General features: G+C 38.5%; 2 protein-coding genes across 8 annotated transcripts; one reads left to right on the top strand and one right to left on the bottom strand.

The window, feature by feature from the left end:
• LOC137967690 (uncharacterized) lies at nucleotides 1-21,745 on the bottom strand. 3 transcript variants are annotated; one of them, XM_068814223.1, is made up of 4 exons: nucleotides 21,017-21,208; nucleotides 5,180-5,482; nucleotides 2,966-3,307; nucleotides 1-165 (listed from the first exon to the last, which is right to left on the bottom strand). In XM_068814223.1, the coding sequence occupies exons 1-4, from the start codon at nucleotides 21,075-21,077 to the stop codon at nucleotides 146-148; spliced, it is 726 nt and encodes a 241-aa protein (XP_068670324.1). In that variant the 5' UTR covers nucleotides 21,078-21,208; the 3' UTR covers nucleotides 1-145. The 3 variants fall into 3 exon arrangements, with proteins under 3 accessions (XP_068670324.1, XP_068670325.1, XP_068670323.1); XM_068814224.1 differs by lacking the exon at nucleotides 21,017-21,208 and adding an exon at nucleotides 14,341-15,184; XM_068814222.1 differs by lacking the exon at nucleotides 21,017-21,208 and adding an exon at nucleotides 21,269-21,745 and having other exon boundaries at nucleotides 3-165.
• LOC137967691 (uncharacterized) lies at nucleotides 11,829-25,223 on the top strand. 5 transcript variants are annotated; one of them, XM_068814225.1, is made up of 4 exons: nucleotides 11,829-11,912; nucleotides 13,197-13,262; nucleotides 17,666-17,848; nucleotides 23,208-25,223. In XM_068814225.1, exons 1-4 carry the CDS (start codon nucleotides 11,902-11,904, stop codon nucleotides 23,272-23,274), a joined length of 327 nt encoding a protein of 108 aa, XP_068670326.1. In that variant the 5' UTR covers nucleotides 11,829-11,901; the 3' UTR covers nucleotides 23,275-25,223. The 5 variants fall into 5 exon arrangements, 1 of the variants encoding a protein (XP_068670326.1); XR_011116561.1 differs by lacking the exon at nucleotides 11,829-11,912 and adding an exon at nucleotides 17,972-18,091 and having other exon boundaries at nucleotides 12,785-13,262; XR_011116559.1 differs by lacking the exon at nucleotides 11,829-11,912 and adding an exon at nucleotides 17,972-18,091 and having other exon boundaries at nucleotides 12,785-13,262; nucleotides 22,007-25,223.
• Nucleotides 25,224-25,481: the final 258 nt, after the last annotated feature.

Below are 25,481 nucleotides of genomic sequence, written 5' to 3'. Positions count from 1 at the left end.
GGAGACACAACACATGATTTAATGATGCTTTAATAAACTGGTACTTTCATCAAAATTTGTCAGAATTTCAACAAGTTGTAGAAGTGAGATTTTTTTTTTCGTCTTTGCCTGAACAGCGCGTTCATCACATCAGCCCTTCAGCACATTAGCCCCAATACGTTGATCCTAAAATTATAAAATAAAAAACGAAAATAATGCATTATTCTCCATAGACATACAACATTTTATTTTTTTAAGGTAAAGTGGGGGATTTTTATACTTTTTATACAAATAGTCACAGCAAACGATATGTCCAGAAATGACCCTGATTAGATGCAAGCCGATTTCAATGAGAGTCACGAAGTGTCCCCTTACTCTTTTTCCCAACCTCAACATCATTCGTGTCTCGAAATACAGTGTCTCCCAAATGCTGCTCCTCAAGGGAAGACCTCAGACAGCAATGACCAGAACAAGGTTTCCTTACCAGTGGTTTTCGTTAAAACAATGGTTTGCTGGGGGTGCTCAGTCTCGCGGGCTCAGAAAACTTGGTTGTGGTCATTGTTATTTAAGGTTTTTCCTCCTCAAGTAATGAACAGCTGCATTTACCCTAAAGGCCCGTTCAAACGGTCATGATAGTTGATGATAGTTGATGATAGTTTCAACTATCACGCACGTTTGAACACGAACTATCATTCACTATCATCAACTATCATCAACTATCATGCAGTTTGGACATGTTCAAATTCGACATGATAGTTCATGATAGTTTTTTCCGTTTGACCGAGCGGATGATAGTGCATGATAGTTTTTCGGTCAGCGGGGGTAACCAAGGCGGGCTCAATGCAATATGGCTACCGCAAGTTTGCCATCGTCCTGTGAGGAACAACAAAACAATAATTTGGACGAATATTCGGACGACAGTGACGCTGAAAGCGAGAAAGTGAGAAAAGCTAAAAAAGCTAAAAAACCAGACAACGAGAAGTGGAGTAGTAGTTTGATATGCAACCTAATAGATGAGTACGAGGCACGGCCATGTTTGTGGAACATTTTTTGCGATGACTACCACAATCGGGATGTAACTGGAAAAGCGAAGAAAGAACTGGAGGTAAGTCAAAGTGAATTGCATCATGTTCATGGCCAAATGTTTTATTTATTTGCCTAACTGCTTAGCTTCAAGACTTTTTTAACCCTTAAGCCTCTTACTTGGAAAACCTATGGTTTAATACAATCGCGCGCGGTAGGAGACTAGGTACCAGTTAGCTACGCCAGCACATTGCGCGATTTCGTCAACTATCATGAACTATCATGGACCGTTTGATCGCAAACATGATAGTCAATGATAGTGAATGATAGTTGAAACTATCATCAACTATCATCAACTATCATGACCGTTTGAACGGGGCTTAAGCTAAAAATATCGCTAACCTTTACCCTTACCTTATTGTTGGAAATAGGTCGCAAAGGCTTAGACTTAAGGGGAAACTTGGTGTTGGATGTGAAAATTGAGCGTACATCTAGTCGGCCTCGTTCCCAGGGTCTCTCAACGACAATAGAGGCAGAGAAGAGAGGCCCTGGGAACGAGGTTGGCATCTCACTTTGTGCATGTCACGGTTTGTTTTTAAGGACGGTGCCTACTAATTCAAAGGTATTTTTGCCCCAGTTTATGATTATGCAGAAAATGTAGATCTTAACAAGTGTTATTGAAATCCAAAAAGAAAATTGTTGAATAATATTTGTAAATAGCTTTAAAATGCAAAGCAATGTATGGCGTTCTTTCTCAAATTGAAGCTTAATTATCTCTCAAAAATGCACGGTTACCAACCGATTTTCTCCTTGGTTTCTAAGAGTACTTCCTATGATCTACTTTCTCCGGATAGTTTTAAACCGCGCAAAAATATCCCTGTATTAATAAGCACAACCCACAGGAAATCCGAGTATCTCGAGATGCGCAGAACGTATGCGCAATAACAATAGTAGGCTCCGTCCTTAAAGCAGCTTTGAAAGCCTCAAGGCTCGGTTTGTTCTTGAAAAATACCGGTAGATTATTCCATAATATGGAAGTTCGGTGAAGGAAAAAATAACGCAAGGAATTGCTATAGGGACGTTGTGCATGAAGTTTAGGGTTGTCTCTTCGATTTGTTAATGGAAAATGTTTAGTGAAAGGAGAATTTATACCGTCAGGTGCTCTATCATAAAATGCCTGATAGGTTATGCATGCCAATCTCTTTTTATAAATGCACGATAGAGATTTCCATTTCGCCACCGCGAGATTATCAACGAGTAGAGTCTTGAATATTAAAAATAAGTCTAGCTGTTCTAATATGAATCTCTTCAAGGGCCTGGAGCGAGTTGGAGGACCCCCAAAGAGAAATAGAGTAGGTTATACTTGGAAGTATACCCCTATTAATTAATTAATTAATTAAAGTAGATTGATTCTAGAATGCGATTATTGAGGCCTTTCAGATGCTTAAGTTTCTTCACTTTTGCAAAAAACGTTTACACAATGACCTAATATGGGGTGGATCAAGAAAGCTTATGGTTTAGTTGAACTCCTAAACAGGTTGCTTTAACTGCAAAGTTAAGTACGTTGGAAGCTAAAGACATTTTTTGGACAGGAGCATAAGTTCAGTCATTGTGGGATAAATAGTCATAGAATTAGACTTGGCCCAAATGTTCAAGTCGTTGATTGCTTTCTGAATATTGAATAAAACTTCATCAACTGTGTCTCCAATGCAAAATGCTGTAGTATCGCCTGCAAACATCTCAATGGAGGCATTTGCAGATTTGGATAAATCTACTGCCATCAAAATGAATGCAGCCTTAGAGCTCAGTGGAGGTATCAAACAACCAATTAATCAATCCATGGCCTTCATTTAACGATGGAAAACGCATTAAACACACAATTCAAACAAATGTTTTTCTACGAGACAGTAAACCAAGAGGCAATGATTAGAATTAGTATAACTAATTTACCAATAGGTAATACCTGTTGGTGGAACAATGACCAACTTAATAAAGTCCTTGTCGGTTTTTGCAACGAAACCACAGGACAATTGACAGTAGTACTCGCCGGCATCTGCAATGGTCACATTAGAGATCTCAAGAGTGGAATCGGCGTCTAGCAACCGTCTCTGACACTCTTTTTTCTTGTGTTGCTTTATCGTGTACTTGGTGCTGTTTTGTAGAGTCTTGTTTCCATAGTGCCACGTAAATTTGACCGGACCAAAGAAACAGTTCCTCCAACTTAGTGCTGAGCACTTCAATTTTGCCTCGGAGAATTTATCCGCGATGTATTTTTTGGTCACCGCTGTTACATGACCTTTTCCACCTGTTTTGGAGTAAAAGATATATTATCTGCTGTGATACACTACTCCTATGGGGTACGTTTTAAATTATAAACTTTTCCAAAGCGGTTCATGAGTATTCATTCGGCAACAAGCATCGCGCTGGAATACTCCCGAAATGAAATGACTGAAATAGCCACAAGATATTTTAAGTCAATAATATCAAAAACATAACTTTAATGGCTGACGCGTTCCGCCCTGGAAGTGCTAACGCTCGAAACGTCACCAACTTAATATTTTCATGGAAGCAAATCCGACCTTCATCACTGAACCCGTTTCGTAAAACCAAATTAATTTTCGAGACTGTCCGTCGATCTGACCTTATCGCAATGATCCACGAGCACCTAATTGGTACTGGCATTCTCATCAGTAGGTAGCTCTTTCAAAAATCATAGACGAGTTCACGCTCTTGAGTGCATCATGGATAATCAGGGCAAGACGGAGAGAAATTTAAAGCTTTGTCTGGAAGATCAAAGCGCTGAAAAGTATTCATGATGTGCAATTTTGGGTTTTTTTATTTCCAAAACAGAAGATATGCGCTCAAAGGTGCGGCAAAATAAAGTTGGAGAGAATGGTTATTGTATAAATTATTTTATTAAACAAAGTTTCTGTCCTACATTTTCTTTAATTCCAAAGGCACAAAATTACCGAAAATGTATGGGGACAAAAAAAGGAATATTTAGAAATTCCAAAGAATAGATACGAAATCCAGTTCATCTCAGTTGTGAACTTGAACTTATTTGTTGGTTTATTAAGGCGAAAGTCTATAAAGTAGAGTCATGTACAGTTAATTTTGCTTTGAATTTCCGTACAAACCTTTGTTTCCCCAAGATCTATTGCAAGCAGACGCAGAGCCGACGTCATCATCAAGAACGTTGAAATCTTTATTATATAAAACAAATAGATTCCATTTTGCCCCGCGTCTGTTCAGTAATAGATCAAAGAAGACGTCAAAATGTGGTAAGAACATACATCAGTGACACGCTCAGCTGTCGCCTCGCTGTCGCCTCGTGTGCCATTTTTTTGTTCTTACTACATTTTCTCGTCATCTTTGATGTATTTCTGAGCCGACGCACGGCAACATGAAATATTTTTGTTAAAGAGACATGATCTTCTAACATTTTTGCTTCTTCGTGAACAACACTGTGTTGGGTGGGGATGGCTGGGGAGCGTTGTTTACCGTCTTGAAGTATCAAGTTTCAGTCCAAGGGTTAGAAAAATAGGAAATTCTCGACTTACTTTGACCAGGTCAGAGGATATTTTTTTATTGATGGTGACTAGGGGACACAAGGAAAAAATCTGAGTGCCGCGTTGCAGGAGTCGAACATACGACCTACCGAACACTAGATCGGATGGGGTCGTGTCGTACCTCACTGAAGAGGTTTAGGGATTGGGCAAAAGAACAATTGAACGAACAAAGATAACAATAGATTTAGCACAGAAAACAATAGGAAGTACGACACTATCATCCTTTGAAATATAGTGTTCAACAAGAGGTACGGCCAAACCCTGAGCTAGGGAACTGTGGAAGACTCAAAGGAGCTAGGACGTTAAAACAGCTGTCACAAAAATATAGCAGGGTCATGTCTCCTGTGGGAGACTCGTGACACAGCCGTCAAAAAAATATCGTAGGGTCATGCTTCTTGTTGAACACTATATTTCATTGGCTGTATAGTGTCGTACTCCCCATTGTTTTCTGTGCTAAATGCATTGTTATCTTTGTTCGTTCTGTTGTTCTTTTTTCCCAATCCTGCATGGAGCCTGTTCAGTGAGGCATTGAATGGCCCATGTCTACGAACGTATGCATCAGTATTTATTCAATATAATCACAGGTCAATTTTTCGTTTAGTACTTACAGACAACTATAACTGAAAAGCGTTTTCCGTTTGGACAAATTGTGCTCTTATTGGAGTTTGCCTTGCAGCTGTAAATTGCTTCATGTGCCATCTTCACCACGGGAAAATAAAGGATGCTTCTTGTAGTGCCATCCATTAGCTGAACAAGTGATTGATAGAGACCATCTGTTCCATTTTCCAAAGATTTGTTGTCTTTGTACCACAGGACCTTGCTAACAGATCCCGTAAGGTCGCACTCAATCTTTGCGCTTTGGCTCTTCACGAAACCTAAAGGTCCCACAGTACAACAGTGCGAGACGTGGGCTGGAAAAAAGAAAGACTCTGATTTCAGTCTCAGATTTCCTAACCTCGTTCCCAGGATCCCAGCGCAGAATTTAAGGGAGATGTCCCGGGAACGAGGTTGAAGAACCTTCATGCGCTGCTCTTGGAGATTCAATACAGTGTACCTGAGTTCTTTGTGAACAATTCGCAGTTTTTTTAATCACTTCCTTGAATTTCAATATTCACTCATTTGCAAATCTGAAATCGTGAAACGTGTCGCACGTCTCGAAAGGAGCCCACTTATTTTTGTATTTTTAGAACTAACCCTTCATTAGGAGAATGACATTAAAGCAATTTACATCAATTTGTACAATTTGCATTCATTGTTTTTTTGCTATTCTTGTTTTTGTTTGACAATAATTCTATTCTGATTGGCATTCTAAACAGCGCGTACAGGGCCGAAGAACTCCTGCTGTTGTAAAAATGCAAAGATACTCGCAAAGGTTGACTCATAAGGTTTGTATCACTCTCGAACCCAGAGCTCTTCTCTTGACTGAGGGAGAGAAGAGCTCTGGGAACCCTGAAACAAGGTGCCTTCTCATTGGTTTTCGTGAAAAACAATCAAAAGCGCCTCTAATTGGTGCATTCATGTTAGAGGGAGGAGTGAGTAGGCGCCGTAAGGTTCAAATAGCCAATTTTTGAGTAGAAGAACCCTACGGCGCATATTCTCCTTCAAAGCGCTTCCCAGAGCCTTGGATCGATCCGAGGCTCTGGTGTCAAGAATTGGCTTATATGGCTTCATGGGCTCCTGGGGCGCTTTCCTTTTGTACGAAAAATCCGATTGATCCGGTGGTAAATTAAATTGAACAGAAAAATTTACAGAGGTATTCCTCTTTTCTCGGTTTTCCCGGAATGATCGGAAAATCCTGTTCCATTTGCTTTGTCCCACTAGTACCATGCTCCTTGAAAAAAGAAAAAACATGGCGGACTCGACGCCATGGGTCTTGGTGTTTAGCTGCCCAAATGAATCGTGCGGGTTTCAATCAATTCACGCAGATGCTTTTATAGCTTGTAGTTGCACAACTGCAGGTAAGAAGTACTACTTATGAAATAATGATCGAAAATCCGGCAGCCATGTTTGCTATCCTAAATGATTAGTATCCAGTGTCTTGAGAAAGAAAGAAAAGGAATTAGGGTTAGGGTCGTCCCGTTCCATATTTTGATTGAGGAAATTTGTTCTGTTCCTTTAAGCAGATAATTCTCCCCGGTTTTTCCATACAGAAGGAAAGCGTCCCTGGTCTCAATTACTTTTCTCTCTAAGCCCCAAGCCCTTTTATGTGACGTTCAGATTCAATAATTGTATCACTAATTGTAATGGCAAGGATAATGATAGAGCGAGTTTCAATCAAGTAAAACCGACCAAGTCGTAAAACCAAAACCAAAGTAATTACTTTGGCCAATCAAAAAGGACGGAGACAATCCAGCAAACCAATCAAAACTCCAAGTAATTACACGTAGCCGACACAAAGCGCGGAAAAATGTGCACGCGCGAGCCACAATTGGTTTTGATTTCACTTCTGATTGGTTGAAAAAGTGACGCGAGAACTTTAAACCAATCACTGTGTAATGCAACACCAAAGCAATTCGCTAATTACTTTCGACACTCAAATGAAAACCGCTCTAACGTCGTCTACTCTGTGCTTATGGTTGTGACCGTTGCATTGTGACCACAACGAACGAACACCTCTGTATAAGAGCTCCTGTGTTTAGAATGTTAGTAATATATAGATCTTATTTGCCAGCTGAGGTCTTGAAAATGCTTTTTCAAGTCTGAGGTCACAGTTTTTCGCTGCACGGACCGACCCTTAGCTAATGCTTATTTGGTAAATAACTTGTTCATTTTTCCTCTCTCTCTCCTTTCCTCTCTGAAATCACTTTTATAATTGTTGACTCGCACCGCGCTTGATAGCGAATGTAGTATTAAAGCGACTTACAAACCAAACGTTTCAAAGAGAAATAGTTTTATCTGAATTCTATTTCCAAACCTCTTGTCTGATAAAAAGTAACTTCTGCATTTAACTCTTTTACCTACTTTCCCAATCGCGAGAAAGCCGCGCAAAATTAGCTATCGCTAATAAATGCTTTTTTTTCTCAAAAAATGTTTAAAATTTAGGTGGAAAGCAATACAACGTTTTAAAGCTAAAAAAAGAAGCTTTCCAAAAACCTATAACGTATTTACAGACAACTCAAACATTTTATAAAAACGAAAGTTGAATGATTATAATTAAGAAAAATAACCGGTCAGTGTAAAATGCAGACTGCAGACTGCAGACCGGGGGTGAAATGCAGACTGAGGTTATAATTTAACTGTTGAAAAAGCCCAAACTCATTAGAAATGCTAACAGTTGAGTCTAAATATTGTTTTAGGCCTACTTAGGCCTAAGGTTAGCATTTCTAAGGGGTTTGGGCTTTTTCAACAGTTACGTTATAACCTCAGTCTGCATTTTACCCTTGGTCTGCATTCTGCAGTCTGCGTTTTACACTGACCGGAAAAATAACACAAAATCAGTTTTCCAGACAAATTTGGTCATTTTAACGTTGATTACGAATTTTTGGATGCAAAATAAAAATCGTCCTTAATTTATCTGCTTTCTTGTATGGGGCGCCAAATGTAAAAATATTATTTAAGTACTTTCCCCCTATATTTTGTGTTATTTATAAATAACACATTAAACTACCTTTGCGATTTATAAATCACAAGGTTACGAACTTCGCGATTTATAAATCGCAAAGTTACCAACTTTGCGATTTATAAATCGCAAGGCTACGAACTTTGCGATTTATAAATCGCAAGATTACAAACTTTGCGATTTATAAATCGCAAGGTTATCAACTTTGTGATTTATAAATCGCACAGTTGGTAACCTTGCGATTTATAAATCACAAAGTTCGTAATATTGCGATTTATAAATCACAAAGTGTGATTTATAAATCGCACTTTTGCGATTTAATAATATAACCGCAAACACATGAAATTCATGCCGCGGGCTCGTGGTCCAATGTTTTGATTTTTTGGTTCAAGACAAAACTTGTCAAGACCGCTCTCCTCAGCCGTCTCAGGAACAATTTCTGATGCATTAAGTGCTTAGGAATCATGACAGAAAAGTGAGGTAAGGATAGGTTTTATTTTCTTCATCAATTTTATTTCGATTTATGGCGAATCGGTCTGAATTGTAAGCTTCGTTTTATTGCCATGTTTTCAATTTGCAGAGCTCGAGATTACAGCATCTTTAACGTAGCGCATCCATCCCACCAACCGCTCCTTCTCAGGTTTGAACGATTTCATCTAGCTTCATCTTTACCTGTGTCGTTGCGAGTTATCATTAACGAATGAGAGAAGTGATCCTGGGACTTCGGTTGACAATTTAAGCAACCATTTTTGCTAGACACCTGAAAAATACAGGTCGCCCTAAGACTCTAACGGAAGTCGAACACACGACCTCTGCGATGCCGATGCAATGCTCTACCAACTGAACTATGAATCTTTGAAGCAGAATACTTCAGAGCAGGTCAATTTATTGGGCTCATTTCTTTCCGTGAAGGAGTCAATCAATGAAATGAGTCTCTATTAACATTAGCAGAAATTCCATCAGTGCCAAGATGCAAAAGATGCTGACAAGTGCATATTATATTACATCATTTCGCTCGCAAAAGTGTCTATGTCTACCCTGGGTGCCAGAGACTTTTCTAGCGCGGTTTCCGCTTTTCAGTCAAGTCTTTAAAGTGAATTCCCGCCGCACGCGAGAAAAACCTCTGGTGCCCAGGGTAGTCTATGTCGGACGTAAGTATGAAATTCAGGACAAAATGATTTTCATCCTACTTTTTCGAGCTCGGCAAATTAAAAAAAGAAGCTTACAATTCAGACCGATTCGCCATAAATCGAAATAAAATTGATGAGGAAAATAAAACCTATCCTTACCTCACTTTTCTGTCATGATTCCTCAGCACTTAAATGCATCAGAAATTGTTCGTGAGACAGTTGAGGAGAGCGGTCTTGTCAAGTTTTGTCTTGAACCAAAAAATCAAAACATTGGACCATGAGCCCGAGGCATGAATTTCATGTGTTTGCGGTTATATTATTAAATCGCAAAAGTGCGATTTATAAATCGCACTTTGTGATTTATAAATCGCAATGTGCGATTTATAAATCACACTTTGTGATTTATAAATCGCAAGATTACGAACTTTGTGATTTATAAATCGCAAAGTTACCAACCGTGCGATTTATAAATCACAAAGTTGATAACCTTGCGATTTATAAATCGCAAAGTTTGTAATCTTGCGATTTATAAATCGAAAAGTTCGTAATCTTGCGATTTATAAATCGCAAAGTTGGTAACTTTGCGATTTATAAATCGCGAAGTTCGTAACCTTGTGATTTATAAATCACAAAGGTAGTTGAATGTGTTATTTATAAATAACACAAAATATAGGAAGAAAGTACTTAAATAGTATTTTTACATTTGGCGCCCCATATTCTTGGACATAGATTTGACGGAAAACTGACCAGGCACGAATATTTTCAGAATTTTTGTAGCAATCCGATTTATGGGGCGCCAAATGTAAAAATATTATTTAAGTACTTTCCCCCTATATTTTGTGTTATTTATAAATAACACATCCAACTACCTTTGCGATTTATAAATCACAAGGTTACGAACTTTGCGATTTATAATCGCAAGATTACAAACTTTGCGATTTATAAATCGCAAGGTTATCAACTTTGTGATTTATAAATCGCACAGTTGGTAACCTTGCGATTTATAAATCACAAAGTGTGATTTATAAATCGCACTTTTGCGATTTAATAATATAACCGCAAACACATGAAATTCATGCCGCGGGCTCATGGTCCAATGTTTTAATTTTTTGGTTCAAGACAAAACTTGACAAGACCGCTCTCCTCAGCCGTCTCACGAACAATTTCTGATGCATTAAGTGCTCAGGAATCATGACAGAAAAGTGAGGTAAGGATAGGTTTTATTTTCTTCATCAATTTTACTTCGATTTATGGCGAATCGGTCTGAATTGTAAGCTTCGTTTTATTGCCATGTTTTCAATTTGCAGAGCTCGAGATTACAGCATCTTTAACGTAGCGCATCCATCCCACCAACCGCTCCTTCTCAGGTTTGAACGATTTCATCTAGCTTCATCTTTACCTGTGTCGTTGCGAGTTATCATTAACGAATGAGAGAAGTGATCCTCGGACTTCGGTCGACAATTTAAGCAACCATTTTTGCTAGACACCTGAAAAATACAGGTCGCTCTAAGATTCTAACGGAAGTCGAACCCATGACTTCTGCGATACTGATGCAATGCTCTACCAACTGAGCTATGAATCTTTGAAGCAGAATACTTCAGAGCAGACCAATTCCCTGGGTCAATTTATTGGGCTCATTTCTTTCCGTGACGGAGTCAATCAATGAAATGAATCTCTATTAACATTAGCAGAAAAGATGCAAAAGATGCTGACAAGTGCATATTATATTACATCATTTCGCTCGCAAAAGTGTCTATGTCGGACGTAAATATGAAATTCAGGACAAAATGACTTTCACCCTACTTTTTCGAGCTCGGCAAATTAAAAAAAGAAGCTTACAATTCAGACCGATTCGCCATAAATCGAAATAAAATTGATGAGGAAAATAAAACCTATCCTTACCTCACTTTTCTGTCATGATTCCTGAGCACTTGATGCATCAGAAATTGTTCGTGAGACGGCTGAGGAGAGCGGTCTTGTCAAGTTTTGTCTTGAACCAAAAAATCAAAACATTGGACCATGAGCCCGCGGCATGAATTTCATTTGTTTGCGGTTATATTATTAAATCGCAAAAGTGCGATTTATAAATCGCACTTTGTGATTTATAAATCGCAATGTGCGATTTATAAATCACACTTTGTGATTTATAAATCGCAAGATTACGAACTTTGTGATTTATAAATCACAGTTGGTAACCTTGCGATTTATAAATCACAAAGTTGATAACCTTGCGATTTATAAATCGCAAAGTTTGTAATCTTGCGATTTATAAATCGCAAAGTTCGTAACCTTGCGATTTATAAATCGCAAAGTTGGTATTTAAACTTTGCGATTTATAAATCACGAAGTTCGTAACCTTGTGATTTATAAATCGCAAAGGTAGTTGAATGTGTTACTTATAAAAAACACAAAATATAGGGGGAAAGGACTTAAATAATATTTTTACATTTGGCGCCCCATACCGATTAGCGATAATGCGTAATATGATAAGCCGATAAAAAAAGTCAAATTTGCGACCCGTTGCTAACGGCAACGAGACAGATCACATTACCAATAATTGACCTCTGTTTGCCAAAAACCATCCAAATACCCGATTTTTCGACGGAAAATTCATCCCAAAGGATCAAACAATTCGCTGGACATGAAATCAAGGTAAATATGTACGAACGAAAGCGAAAACAAGCGAATATTTTGAGGGAAAACACAATTCTATGTGGTGGCAAATACATGAGGCGATCTCATGCAAATTTGTCGCTTTGCAAATAATTTTACCTTCTCAGCGATTTTAACGCTTGAAATTCCATCCAATGAACCAAAATCCTTTTCATTATCCTTTCCGAAGCCTGTAGTGTAATTTTTTGGCTGAAAAACTTTAGTAAAACCGCTCCGCGATCGGTTAAAAATTTCGCCTTCACACGGCTTCAAATTGCCTGAAGCAGAATGCCCGTTATGTAGGCGTCCTGAAAGCTAGAAAGCCGAGATTTGCAGGGAAACTGGGGCCATATTTTCAGCGCGATCGATGGAAATGGTGGTCTTATACGAACTCTACAATAATTATTCGAAGTTTTCTCAAATTCCCCATTTGAATCAACACACAATCGGATGACTATTTATTTGTAAATATGGAACTGACTGCTGCTCTGGGTTGAAAAACAGTAATCAGTTTACATTGCTTGCCACATTACAGACTCATTACAGCTTACTGCCTGCTGCCCGCCAGGAAAAGTCCCTCTTTGGGAGGAAGCCTGATCCCTTCCGAATGCAGCGTCAGGCATTACAAACTACCTCGAGGGAGAGGGGTTGAAAACTTTTACTACACAGTTACACTCATAAGTAATAGATAATAAATAAAACTTGAGCAAATACAAGAACCGCACGGCACCACAGTCCGTGTAGAGTGATTTTACTTTTTCCAGTTCCTCCCTTATATCTAATCTGTACTACCATGACAACTGTCACAATGGTAGTCAATCGTGAAAACAACAATTTGCTGCTATTCTGCGAAACGCAGCGGTTGCTGTGGTTCTCCCCTCTGGGCACCCAGGCTGGAATGATTGAAATACAATGCCTGGCACACTCATAAATGCGATATCTTCTGCTATTGACTGTAAATCAGGTTTCATGCTACCTTTAACAATGATGAACACAATGTTTTGGTTGTCAGTATGCCACTGTACACGATGTCCCCTTAAAGCATTTCCAACAGATAGATTTGTACTGTTGTTCGCGGCCTTTCGTCCGAAATACACGTGGTTCTGAAAAGCTGATGGGTTTGAGTTCGTTCAGTTGAGAACTAGTAGTTTTTTGTAACTGGATTCTATTTTATTATCCATGATCGACGCGATCTTGTGGCTTATGTGCGGTGTAAGACGCACCAGTGACGTCACTTACTAGTGATCTTGTCGATCATGGTGGACTGCTGGCGTTGAATTTCAGCTTGGATGGCCGGATCCATAATTCTCCTTTCACCAATGTCAATGTAAGGAGCAAAGGTGTTGAAAGGTAAGTCATTAAGCTTACAGACATGTTAGTGATCTATGATTGTTGGAGGAAAACGTTATGCAATAAAACTTGAGCAAATACAAAAACCGCACTGCAGCACTAAGTGAAGGGTACATTCACAGCCTGATCACTAAACTCAAACCCTCGGTAAGTTGCGAATTGAATACTATTTCTAGCACACTTCTAAAGCTTTGTAGTCCGTACATCTCAAATTCTATATGTGATATACATCAAGTGTTGGACACAGGAATATTTCCTGATGATTAGTGAAAGGCAAAAGTACACCCTATTATTAAATCCGATGAAAGAAATATTCCAATCAACTATAGACCGATTTCTATTCTACGTGCCATACTGAAAAATTATGCAAAGGGTCATGCATACTCAGCTGTTAAAGTATTTCCAAGCAGGAAATCTTTTGACAGGCTGTCCAGACTGTCAATCTGGATTTAGACCACCAAATCATTCCACCTATACAGCTTTGATAAGTGCAGTAAACCTTTGGCTTACCAACATGAATGCAGGTAAACTTAATGGTAGTGTCTTTAGCGATTTAAAGAAAGCCTTTGACACTGTAGACCATAAAATCTTACTACGAAAACTTTCTTGTTACGGTGTCAATGGCAATGCTCTTCAGTTGCTTGAATCATATTTCATTGATAGAACACAAAGATCTTACGTAAACCCGGAGTCTTATCCACAGAACAATATGTAATCATATGGCATTCCCCAGGGTTCTATACTTGGGCCATTCTTGTTTATAATTTATGTAAACGATTTCCCAAAATGTCTACAACATACAACACCTAGAATGTTTGCCGATGATACATATATACTATGGCTCATGAAGATATATCCACAATTGAATGTTCCTTAAATAGTGATTTAGCTGCAGTACGTGATTGGCTTAAGACAAACAAATTAAGTTGCAATACCTCCAAAACTACTTATATGACTATTGGTTGTCAGCAAAACTTGACAAAAGCTAAATGCGTGAATTTAAGGATGGACGAAAGGCCATTTGAATATAAACCTTCTACTAAGTTATTGGGCGGGTTCATATTGATGAAATGCTTACCTGGGATGATCACGAGATCAAACATATTTCGTATAAAGTCTCGAATGACTTGCGAATGTTGTATTTAGCTAGAAAACTAACTGACAATCAAGAGACTCTTAAGACAAGTTACTATTGACTTGCACAACATTACTTTGATTATTGTGATGCTGTATGGAGTGACTGCTCCAAAACACGTGCTGACAAATTACAAAAGTTACAAAATAGAGCACCACGGATATATACTAGGGCTGATTACTCTATTCGATCATCAGCAATGCTAAATTCTTTAGAGTGGTCTAACTTAGAAGAAAGAGAGAAAAGGCACTTGTTAATTATGATGTTTAAAGTATTCAATAATAATTGTCTGACGTATCTTCAGGAGCATTTTCATAGAACCTCTGAAGTTCACAATTATAACTTGAGGGGTTCGAACCATGACCCCCAATTACCCCTACCTGAAACGAATTTTCTTAAACGTTCTCTCTCTTATCGAGGTGCAATGGCTTGGAACCAACTGTCAAATCAAATACGTGAGATATATAAGGGATCTTGCAAACTTTAAACGTGCGATATCCTAGGACACATTTTACATCGCTAGGGCACATTTTTACATGGCTTGTTTCGTGTTATTATATAGTAAATTATGATTGTTACTAATTATTCCTATTGTTTAAATTTCCTTGACATTAAAGAATTTTTAGGGTTTTGTTATACCTAGTTTATTAGTTATTTTAGCATTTATATCTTGTAATTCTTGTAATTTTTTAACATTTATATCTCGTAATTCTTACACGGCATGTCTGAAAACCAGCTTGCTGAGCCATGTACCATGTTTTAACCCCCAAATACCGTATGAAAATAGGCGATAATGCGCTTTTAAAACCCAAAATTCCTAAAATTTTAGGCCTTTCAGAATTATGTCACGATTCGTCAAGTTAAACAGGATTAAAAGATTTAGATCAGACACTAAGAGCCCTAACAGCGATCTTTTATTTTAAAAATGATTTGTTTTTTGCTTGACTTCAAACCCAACTTTCTAATAAATTTGGTTGGGAGTGTAATTTGGACGATATTGCCTTTACGTTTCTACCTTACTATTAGCTAAAAGGGAAAAGAAAAACAGATTCCAAAACTCCGAAATATCTTTTCCGACCTGGCTGGATGTCATGCGGGGTTAAATCGCAAATCATCAAAACTACTCGCGCTATCGATCGCCAAATGGTTTCAAAAACTGAAAATTGTTCATCGCCCGGAGTAAAAGAAAAGTCGCTTGTGGGTTCTCTGGAGAGTCCTTTAAAGAGGGAGACTTTCATTTTCGTATTATCCTTCTGCCGGTCATAAAGCGATGAGGCCTGAAGGTGCTTGGAAGGAAGCCTTGTCAATTTCTGATTACTGAACAGTCCTCCTGAGTGATTGAAAGTATTTTCTCGGCTTTCAAGGATAATTGTGGAGGATAAATCGTCTTATGTCTTTTATAAACTAATATTTCAAGTCTACCAAAACGGCTTAAAGAGGTTCTCGATAAATAGTCTTCACGAATACAGTGAAAACAGGAGTCTTGTTTTGAGAGCGTCTTTATGTTATCAAGTCACGGCACAGCCACCAGCTAAAGAGAAAACAAAGCTATTTAAGTTTTTCAATGATATGGGTTCTTAGGCGCACGTAAAATGTTAAACAGTCATTTGGTTGAAAAGCTGTGTCTGGAATACCAGCTGCCAGTTTACTACCAAGGGAACAAAAGTGGTTATTCATTTGCTCAGCTATATCTTGCTTTTCTGTAAAATCTTTGCCCTCATAAACGAGTTCAGACTGTCACTTTACAATTGCGTCCCAGGGAACTATTTATTACCTTCCAAGTTTCTTTAAGATTACCACTATTCAGAAGTTAGTCCTTGCTTCCCTAATACTAGCGTTTGCGTCGTTCCTTGCCTTTTTATAATCATTCCACATTTGATGAGAATTCTGCTTTCTCCTGCTTGAGAGTAGTGCCATTATCCGATTTAGGGTTACTATTCTCCAATTTACCACTTAAGTTTTAAACATCTTTCTGAAAGTATTCTCCGATTCTACGATTCCTCCGATTTACGATTCTACCTTATGATCCTTGGGGAATAATTCTCCGATTCTTCCGATTTTACAAGTTTCCTTAACGTCTTTCCTGAAAAATAATGTTTGATTCTACCATGCGATTCTTCCGATTCTTCCTATTCTGCGATTCTATCTTAACAACTTTTTGAAAATCATTCTCCGATTATACCATTTTACCTCCGGATCCTTGGGAATTAATTATCCGATTCAATTCTTCCGATTCTTCCTATTCTACGCTTCCACCTTAACATCTTTCTGAAAATCTATCTCGTTAAAAAGTGTAGTTAACCGAACCGTAAAATGAAAGCTAAAATTCGAAACGAGTGCTATATTCTTCACACGGTCTCGGTTTCAAAAAAGTGTAGTTAAACGCACCGTAAATTGAAAGCTAAAATCTTAAAAGAGTGCGTGTGCTTAGGCCTAATCACTAAACGAGTGCAATATTCATCGCACTATCTCGTTTAAAAGTGTACTTAAATGAAACGTAAAATGAAAGCAAAAATGTTAAAAGATTGCCTAAGCTTAATCAGTAAACGAGTGCTATATTCATCACAAGATCTTGTTAAAAAGCATAGTTTAAGCGAACCGTGAAATGAAAAGAGTGCTTTGGCCTAACACTGAAACGAGCGCTTAATCAGTAAACGAGTGCTATATTCAGCACAAGATCTCGTTAATGACCACTGCGTAGCCGCGTAGCCACACTTTTCAAGATCCCTTTTGGAGTGGCGGGGTATTCAGCAGTTAAGCCTTATCAATTATCGATGATTTGGAGTCCAAAAACTAAATCGAACACAAATATGATGCCATTAGTGTTCTGAATTCAGTGAAGTGTGACCAGGAACACTGGAGGCAGTTCAAGCACTCACCCATAAATATTTTTTTCTCTGCTTTCATATTTTACTATTCTCTGATTTAGCCATAATCGCAATACTAGGTATAATCGGGAAAATCGGAAATCTTATTGAACTTAGAGAATAGGAATAATCGTAGAATCGGAAGAGTCGTATAATCGGGAAAAGCGGAGAATAGAACTTGGAGAATCAGAAAATCGGAAAAATCGTATGTCGAAATTCATATTTTACTATTCTCCGATATAGCCATAATCACACTCTTCTGTGAGATTCTGCTTGACTGCCTGCTTTTTTAAAAAATCACGCTTTCTCATCCTCTGCCTCAGTTTGGATGATATCCACGGTGAAGATTTACTTCTAACGTTTATTGTCCTTATCGGGGCATGTTTATTCGTAATTTCCAGAAATAGAGATTTCCAAACGTCCCACATCTCGTTTGGATCATCCAAAAGAGAAGCAAGATGGAAAGGTGTCTCTTTTATGTCATCAATGAAGGAGTCAATTTTTGGAGACTATTTTTGGATCAGCTTTGGGCGTATTATGCTTATGAAGAGCATAGATAAGACTGCGGTCAGAAATACAAACATGTAAGAACACCTGGTTTGTTATGATATCTGTTTTGTTAGTGAATATGTGATCGATTAATGTTCTTGAAGAAGTGGTAATTCTCGTTGGTTGATCTATCAATTGAATATATTGGTACGTTTCAGTAATAAACTTCAAGTGTTCAGCATTGCGGTCAGGCGTTTGCGGTTACCGTAATAGATTACAGTTGGTATCACCTACAATCATACTCTCCTTATCTTCTTCATCAAGTTTAAATATAGCAGGTAGGATTTAAATTCGTCAAAGATTTCAACCTTCGAGTCCGGAGGTCTATTACCAAGTTGTCAGCAAGAATGACCTGGACTTGGGCTTTTTAATTCCAACCGTCAAAATTTCTAAATCTTCGTGAGAGGAGATGTCGTGTCTGTTTACGTAATTCAAGGACTGTCTAATGTACAAAGCTACACCACCACAATTTCTATTCCTATCGCGGCGGAGTATATCGTATGCCTCAATGTCTACCTGGCTATCGGGAATTGTTTTATCCAATTTTGTTTCGTTAAATCTAAGTATGTCAATTATTTTATCTTCCATGAAAACACACAATTCGTCATGATGGCAAGTTAGGCTACAGATATTAAGAGAAGCAATTTTAAATCCCCTCATTTTGGTAAATTAGGGAATTTAGGGCTTAAGTTCGATGAATGTAAGATGCTATCCCTTACACAATTCGCACTAAGATCATCATCCTGATTTAATGACTTGTCATTTTTCTTACTTGGTTCAAGTAATTGTTCTGGGGCCAGTTGTTCAAAAGCCGATTAACGCTAATCTCAGGTTAAAAATTAACAAAGGAGTTTTATTCTCTACTCCCAAATGCTGTTCAAGGCCGATATTCGGTAAAACGTTACATTAGAAGAAGTCAATCTTGAAAAACAAAAGTACGCTGAAAGAAAACTTTCACCAAAACGTTGAAGTTTACGCTAATCCTGGATTAAGTTAATCGGCTTTCGAACAACGGAGCCTGGTGGCTTCTCCGCCGCTCGTAAGCCACCCGGCCTTACGACAAAGACAGTTATCTTTTCCGCTTGGTGCATGCATTCCGAGGAATTTCAATTCTGACTCGGTTTATAGCGATACAAAAATGCTCCATACCTGTTACTCCTTAATAGGAATGGAGATTATTTCAACGCCTAATTCGTAGTATTCCATGAAACCTGCTCAAAGCGCGGGAAAAATCGTGCTTGCAAGTGGCGATTTGTTTGGTTTTCCTTCACATTGGTTAATAAAATGGCGCGAGATTTTTCAATCAATCTCTAAGGGTAATACACCCAGAGTTTACATTGCAACCAGGTTGACAATCAGACGTGTCAGAAGACCCAATTTCTCGACACTCCTGTCAGTCTAGTGTCTTCACCATGCAGGGCTGATCCAATGATAATACAATGCAAATAGGTGTCAGGTCAAAGGCCGCCGTTATGACCGTTCAAAGGAGCGTAGGTGCGGATGGAATTGCCCGCTCAGTTAGTGGTGATCATTCTTGAATTCTAGAATTACCCCACGCAGTTACGAGAATAGTTTTCCCTTTTTGCAAAGGAGAACACCCCCTTTAAACGTGTACCGGCCAAACTGACGTTTGGTTTAATGAGATTTAGTTTCTAAAGAAACTGCTGTGGGAAAATGAATCACAGAGTTACCGCCGTAAATAAATTTGAAAGCTGACGTTTCGAGTGTTCTCGCCCGGCAGTTAGTGAGCGTTTATCGTTCAGATACTATTGTTGAAGCATTACGAAGCGAAGGCTAACAGTTAATATATTTATCTATGGTAAGTTTTACTTCATCAAAGTTGTCTGCGGGTAAAAAGAGACAAATTCAATTTAAAAAAGCGTTGTACTCTCTTATTGTTATGAGGAGTTATACAAATCTGGAGCAGTCAATTTGTGCGAAAATAAAGATCAAAATCATTTGTAGCGACAGCAGGAGCAGTTTAATTTAAGCTTAGCAAAAAAAAATTGTCACGGCAATTTGGCAAGGAGAAATTCCATTCTTAAGTTTTGAGCAGAAAACAAGAGAATTATTATCGGTGTCGGTCATTGCGTTTTTCTTCTTCTAACCGTTCTCTGCTGGTTGAGAATTATAACTTGAAGAACGAGCTTTCTAGACTTTCTACTGTCAAGACCTACAGTCTTCAACGGGTGAAAGCGAAATGAAGAGGAGCGTGAAAAAACTTTGGAAACTTACACAGCAGTCAGGAATGTTGTACTGTCCAGGGAGCGGACGTGACTTGTTGTCTTCGCCGGGAGTCACCAAGGTAGTACAGGATTCCAGCGCTTTACAACTCCAAAAAACTGCTTTTGTCATTTATAGCCGAGGCATTGTAAATTTCGAAGGTGTCGTTAAAAACAATACATGGTTTGCAATTCTAAAGCAAGATATCGTGATATCTTGTCTGAAGCCATTAGCGGCTATTTTGACTTTGCGCATCATCGGTTCCTTCTTTTCCTCGTGTTGTGACTGAAGATCTTCCAGTTTCAACAAATTGAATAAAAGATCAAGAATAATCAGGGATGGAAATCTTTACAGACAACATCAATTTGTGAATCCGGGAAGGGTCGAAACATAGGTATCGGGATACTTTACTTTTAAAAATTAAGACTAGTGCCAGGGTTTCCGGCGTTATGCAAACGGATTTGATCTGTGATCAACAGTGGGTTGAACGAGTTTGAAAAATTTAAGATGCTAACCAGTTCACTTCGGGAGAAAAATTGTCGGTGGTTCGGAGAATCTTGGTCTGTGTTGTAAATGTTATCTATCTTTTTTCTTTTTTTTTTTTTTACTTAATCTACCATAATTCAAACTTGACGAGAACTAAGGCAAGTCCTGTATACACTGTTTATAGAACCCATATAGGACCCATATAGGACCAGAATATTCCTTATTTTGTCACAATATCAACACAGGAAAAATTAGAGTCGGTAGCTGGTATCTCTCAATTAATATAAATGACATTTTCAGATGACAAAAGTGGCAATGATGATTACCCTACAGGCTGAGAGTTTTTTCTCATTTGCTTCACGCTAGCGACAAAAAAAAAAAAACAGAAAAAATGCCGGTTTTCTGAGTTGAGGCTCTGCGCTTAAATGAAAAGACTGATTAAAATAACAATTTAACAACTTACAAATAGGCAGAACATATAAGCAATAAGTTACCTGTCAGGCAGAAGGTCAAAAGAACAAGACTAAACATTTCTTTGCCTCTCGAGAAGTCCATGATCGCTACAGGGTTGCTCGGAAACTGGAGAAGTTCGACAGTGCCGAGCAGAGTTGGAGCATTTTTATATAAAGCCCATAGAAGCTTTCACCAGTAAGTGGTGGTGGGTGTGATAAACTGACTAATTTCTCTTAAATAAAATAGCAATTTAACAACTTACAAATGGGCAGAACATATAAGCAATAAGTTACCTGTCAGGCAGAATGTCAAAAGAACAAGATTAAACATTTCTTTGCCTCTCGAGAAGTCCATGATCGCTACAGGGTTGCTCGGAAACTGGAGAAGTTCGACAGTGCCGAGCAGAGTTGGAGCATCTTTATATAGAGCCCCTTGCGGCTTTCACCAGTAAGTGGTGGTGGGTGTGAACTGACTAATTCCTCTTAAATAAAAATTAACAGCTGCTCAGTCCACATATGTACTATCGATATCCATGACATCAACGGATCGTAATGTTCACCAATCAATGACTCGATGAATCAACATTAAATCTCCAAGTTGATAACACTGACATTCGATCAATTTCTCCCATACCTCCTCTCACGGCCGCTCGTATATATCTTCATTTTTCTTTTAAAATAAGACCGAATTCAACGCAATATCATTTAAATGGCGTGATTCAGTTTAAAAGATCTCAAGATTTAAAACGCTTGAGTTATTGCAAAACCCAAGGTATCCGTTATCCGCCATCTGCTCCGGTGGTAGCCGAATAATCGGAAAAGGGCGGTTCAACTGAACGCCTGCACAGGACCACTCGCGCTTGATTGATTTTTTCCTGAGTAACCCCCCCCCCCCCCCCCCAGACCAGTCACCATTGAAAAATATCATTTCCTCATTTCAATGCGGTTTTTCTTACAAAATTTCTAGCTTGTCAAAGAGTATTTTGAGTTGAAAGCTGTGGGAGTAAGCATTTTACCCATCATTGCTCACAGAAAACAGTCAACTCCGGCATTGACTCAAAGAGTCTTGCCGCCCACTGCCGGAAAGGAGGTCGTAACCACGGATGCGGGAATGGATAGCTTTTATGACCAACTTTCCCAGAAATTAAACAACTGATGGATGAAACATCTCGAAGGCCCCGATTATTTAGCCGAAACCACGTTCACATTTTGTGTTCTTTCCTGGTGCTTGGAAGCATTCTGTTTAGACAGATCGTGCCGAAAATATTTATTTACAACGTTTCGCACTTTCGATTGCCATGTGTAATTCTTGTTTTCTTTTCTATTACACTCAAATGTTCAAATATTTAATGATGACGGTGCTTTTGGTGATTACCATTTGCACAACATTTTGCCAATAAATCCGGAGACCAAGAGTGTAATGAAGTTATATTGCAGCAAGTACATGTTTCGAGGCAAGGAACTTAATTTTCTACTCGCACAATGTGTACAGAAGAACAAATGTAGATCATTGATACTCTGTCAGAGTTGCAGGGTAGAAATAAACAGTTAATTTGAAAATTGGTGTTTGCAGAGATAATCCAGTGAGAAAAGGGGGCGGTTGAGGTAATCAGTACTCATACAAGCGTGGGCATTGATTTCCGAGTCATTTTGCATAGCACATCCTGCTAGACGGGACCACGTTTATCTCTAACAATCAATCAAAGAATGAGCTAAAGACATCTGCTTCATGATTCTAAGGGCGTTTGATGGACAAAGGGGATGGAAGTATGTAAAAAGCGAGTAGCGAAAAGTACTTCTGAATACCCCGATTCATGCTGAACAAGCGTTCTTTGGATTGTGTCTCGAGAAGGGAAAAAGTAATATAATGAATAGCATCTAGATTATTTTCTGGAGGATGTGGGTGATTTTAAATCACTTACAGGATGCTTAAACCTGTCTGCCCAGTTTAGGGATCATTTTTGTAGTGAATACTTGAAACCGTGCCCAGTCTTGTGAGACATGACCCGATAAAGTCCAATTTTAAAAAAAGACACAATTGCAATTTTGTAAATGTGAGCAAAAGCCTGTTCTCGTCGTAGACCCGGTTGTCGTTATTGAATAAGTTACCAATTGTCATTACATTATAGTTTGCTTGGCCTATAATTAAACTGAGGTTTTTTAAAGTTATTTTCTTAACTTGCCTGGTACTGAATGCAGAACATATAATTTACGTTCCTCGTTTCATCGCCAGGGAAGATTTGCATCTCAGCTACTCTAGCTGTTTACAACTTGAACAAATTATAAGTTCTCGCAGATGAAATGTTGTCTTCGAAAGTGTCAACCACCGCCAAAACCGAGCCTGGCAGGATTCCCTCAGCTTTGCAGATTTGGCCAAGAAGTATAATCATATCAATGAGGCTGTATACTCTTTTGCTGTCAGTTCTTTGTTCACAAACATTCCACTTGATGAGACAGTACAAATTTTTCTTGAAAGAGACAACAGTGCGCACACTTACTCGGCAGCAAATATAATTTCTTAATTTAATTTAATTTAATTTCTTATTTCACACTCTGAACTTGCGTTTTACGTACCAAAACACTGCTTTTACGCCGCAGCAAAGAAACAACGTAAAACCAATAGATGCAAGTTAAGGTTTTCGAAGAAAGTCAGCCTTCAAAATGTCCTTAATTCCTAAATTGCTGAGAGTGACAAGACTACGCTAATAATAACAAGTCACAAGTATTCAAGATGGCTGCGCTCGGGAAATTTGAAAATTAAAATAAGTGATTCTAATATTCCTATTTAACAATTATTCGCCGAAGGCGAAGTGATTATCGGTAATCACTGAGCCTGAGGCGAATAACTGTTTTAGTATAAATACACAGGTGATTATTTCAAAAAAGAGAAAAAAAAACATTTCAACGCTAAATCATCTTCACTTACAGTGGTAAAACGACTACTGGCAGCCATTTTGTCCGTCCAGGTGATTATCGGCTGATAATCCGAGATAGCGAGCCAATGAGAGCGCGCGATTTCGTATAATCACCTGTGTATTTATACTAATTGCTAATATAAAGCTTACTTTGAATAACAGTAAAGCAAATTTGATTTTAAACATTATTGCTGCGGCTCAAAGCTATCTTTTTGTAGGAGTAGGGGTTCCTTAAAAAAACCGGAAGTTCTTTTAACCGCATTCGTCATTTGACATTAATAATGAGAATAGTAATAATAAGAAAGATCATATCACTATCCTAAAATAATATGTCCATCCACATGGGTTGAACAATAGGGCCGTTTATACGAGAGAAAATAAGCCGCGGCTTACTCTGACCGCGGCGTACATAATACGCGAAAGCAACTATTTATGCGAGTATAAACTCCAAGGCCAGGATAAGCCGCGGCTTGAGAAAGCCGTGAACGTAGATTTTGTACCATTTATACGGGGTATTCGTGTCTTACGTAAGCCGCGGCTTATTTTCTCTCGTAATGAATTAGTTCCATGCTTTATACCCAAAGGGTTCTGGGATCGCCAGGGGGCAAACATTTCAAGTTGTTGTAAGAAAATGTACGGCGGAAAGTCATTCGACGTCCCAAAAAATGATTTTGGAGAGAGATCAACGCTTTTTTTGACACAGTTTTATGTTAAATCGATTTGGGCAATGTTGACACGTAGCAAACGTAAGTTTTTGTTTTAATAACCGTGAATTATGAGACAAAATTTGCTGACTAACTTCCTTGCTTGCGTAAAATTTGTTGCGAAACGGTCTCAAAGTATTACAAAATGAGGAATAAATCTGGAGGAAATGACTCAATTATTACGTGTATGGGCTGGCTTTTGGCCTATTTCTAAACTCAGCAATTCAAATAATATTGGAAATATCCCTAGGGGCGATCATTGTGCTGTGCGGGTAAAATTGTAGATGTTATTGGGTAGATGATACTGGGCAGACGACCAAGTAGAGTTAACAGATGACAATGAGTGCTTTATAACATTTGTAAAAAAGGGTCCGGACGCACTGGACTGACAAAATTTGTTTGGCCCTTCCAAAAATCTCGACAAAATTTGTCTCTGCCAAATTTTCAATTTGTCAAACGTGGGCGCACTGAGACACAGCAAAATATTTGTTAACCACAAGTGTCAATCACACGAAAATAAACACCATCGCTTGCGCTTTGTTCGCCGGAAAGGTTACATGAGATCTCAGGAGTCATGGGCTTATGGTGATCTTTAACCGCTTGGATCGAATATGTTCCCTCGGAATATTATTGCTTTGCATTCTTTTTTTCATCCTGGAATTCGTTCAACTCCAGCAGAGGCAGTTGCTACTATTCTAGAACCAGTTGCAGTCATACAAGGCTTCACCTTGTATGACTGCAACTGGTTCTAGAATACCACAACAGATTTGTCCGTAGAAGGCCAACTGAAATACTCCGACTAAAAATAGAGATCCAATTTTTCCTTCAAATCATGGCGTGTTAATTAACAAATCTGTCAGATCTCACCCCTGACAAAAATTTGTCCTG

Source organism: Montipora foliosa, chromosome 8 (assembly GCF_036669935.1).
Source record: "Montipora foliosa isolate CH-2021 chromosome 8, ASM3666993v2, whole genome shotgun sequence".
NCBI classification, from domain to species: Eukaryota; Metazoa; Cnidaria; class Anthozoa; order Scleractinia; family Acroporidae; genus Montipora; species Montipora foliosa.
This window is presented reverse-complemented; position numbering and strand designations above follow the sequence as displayed.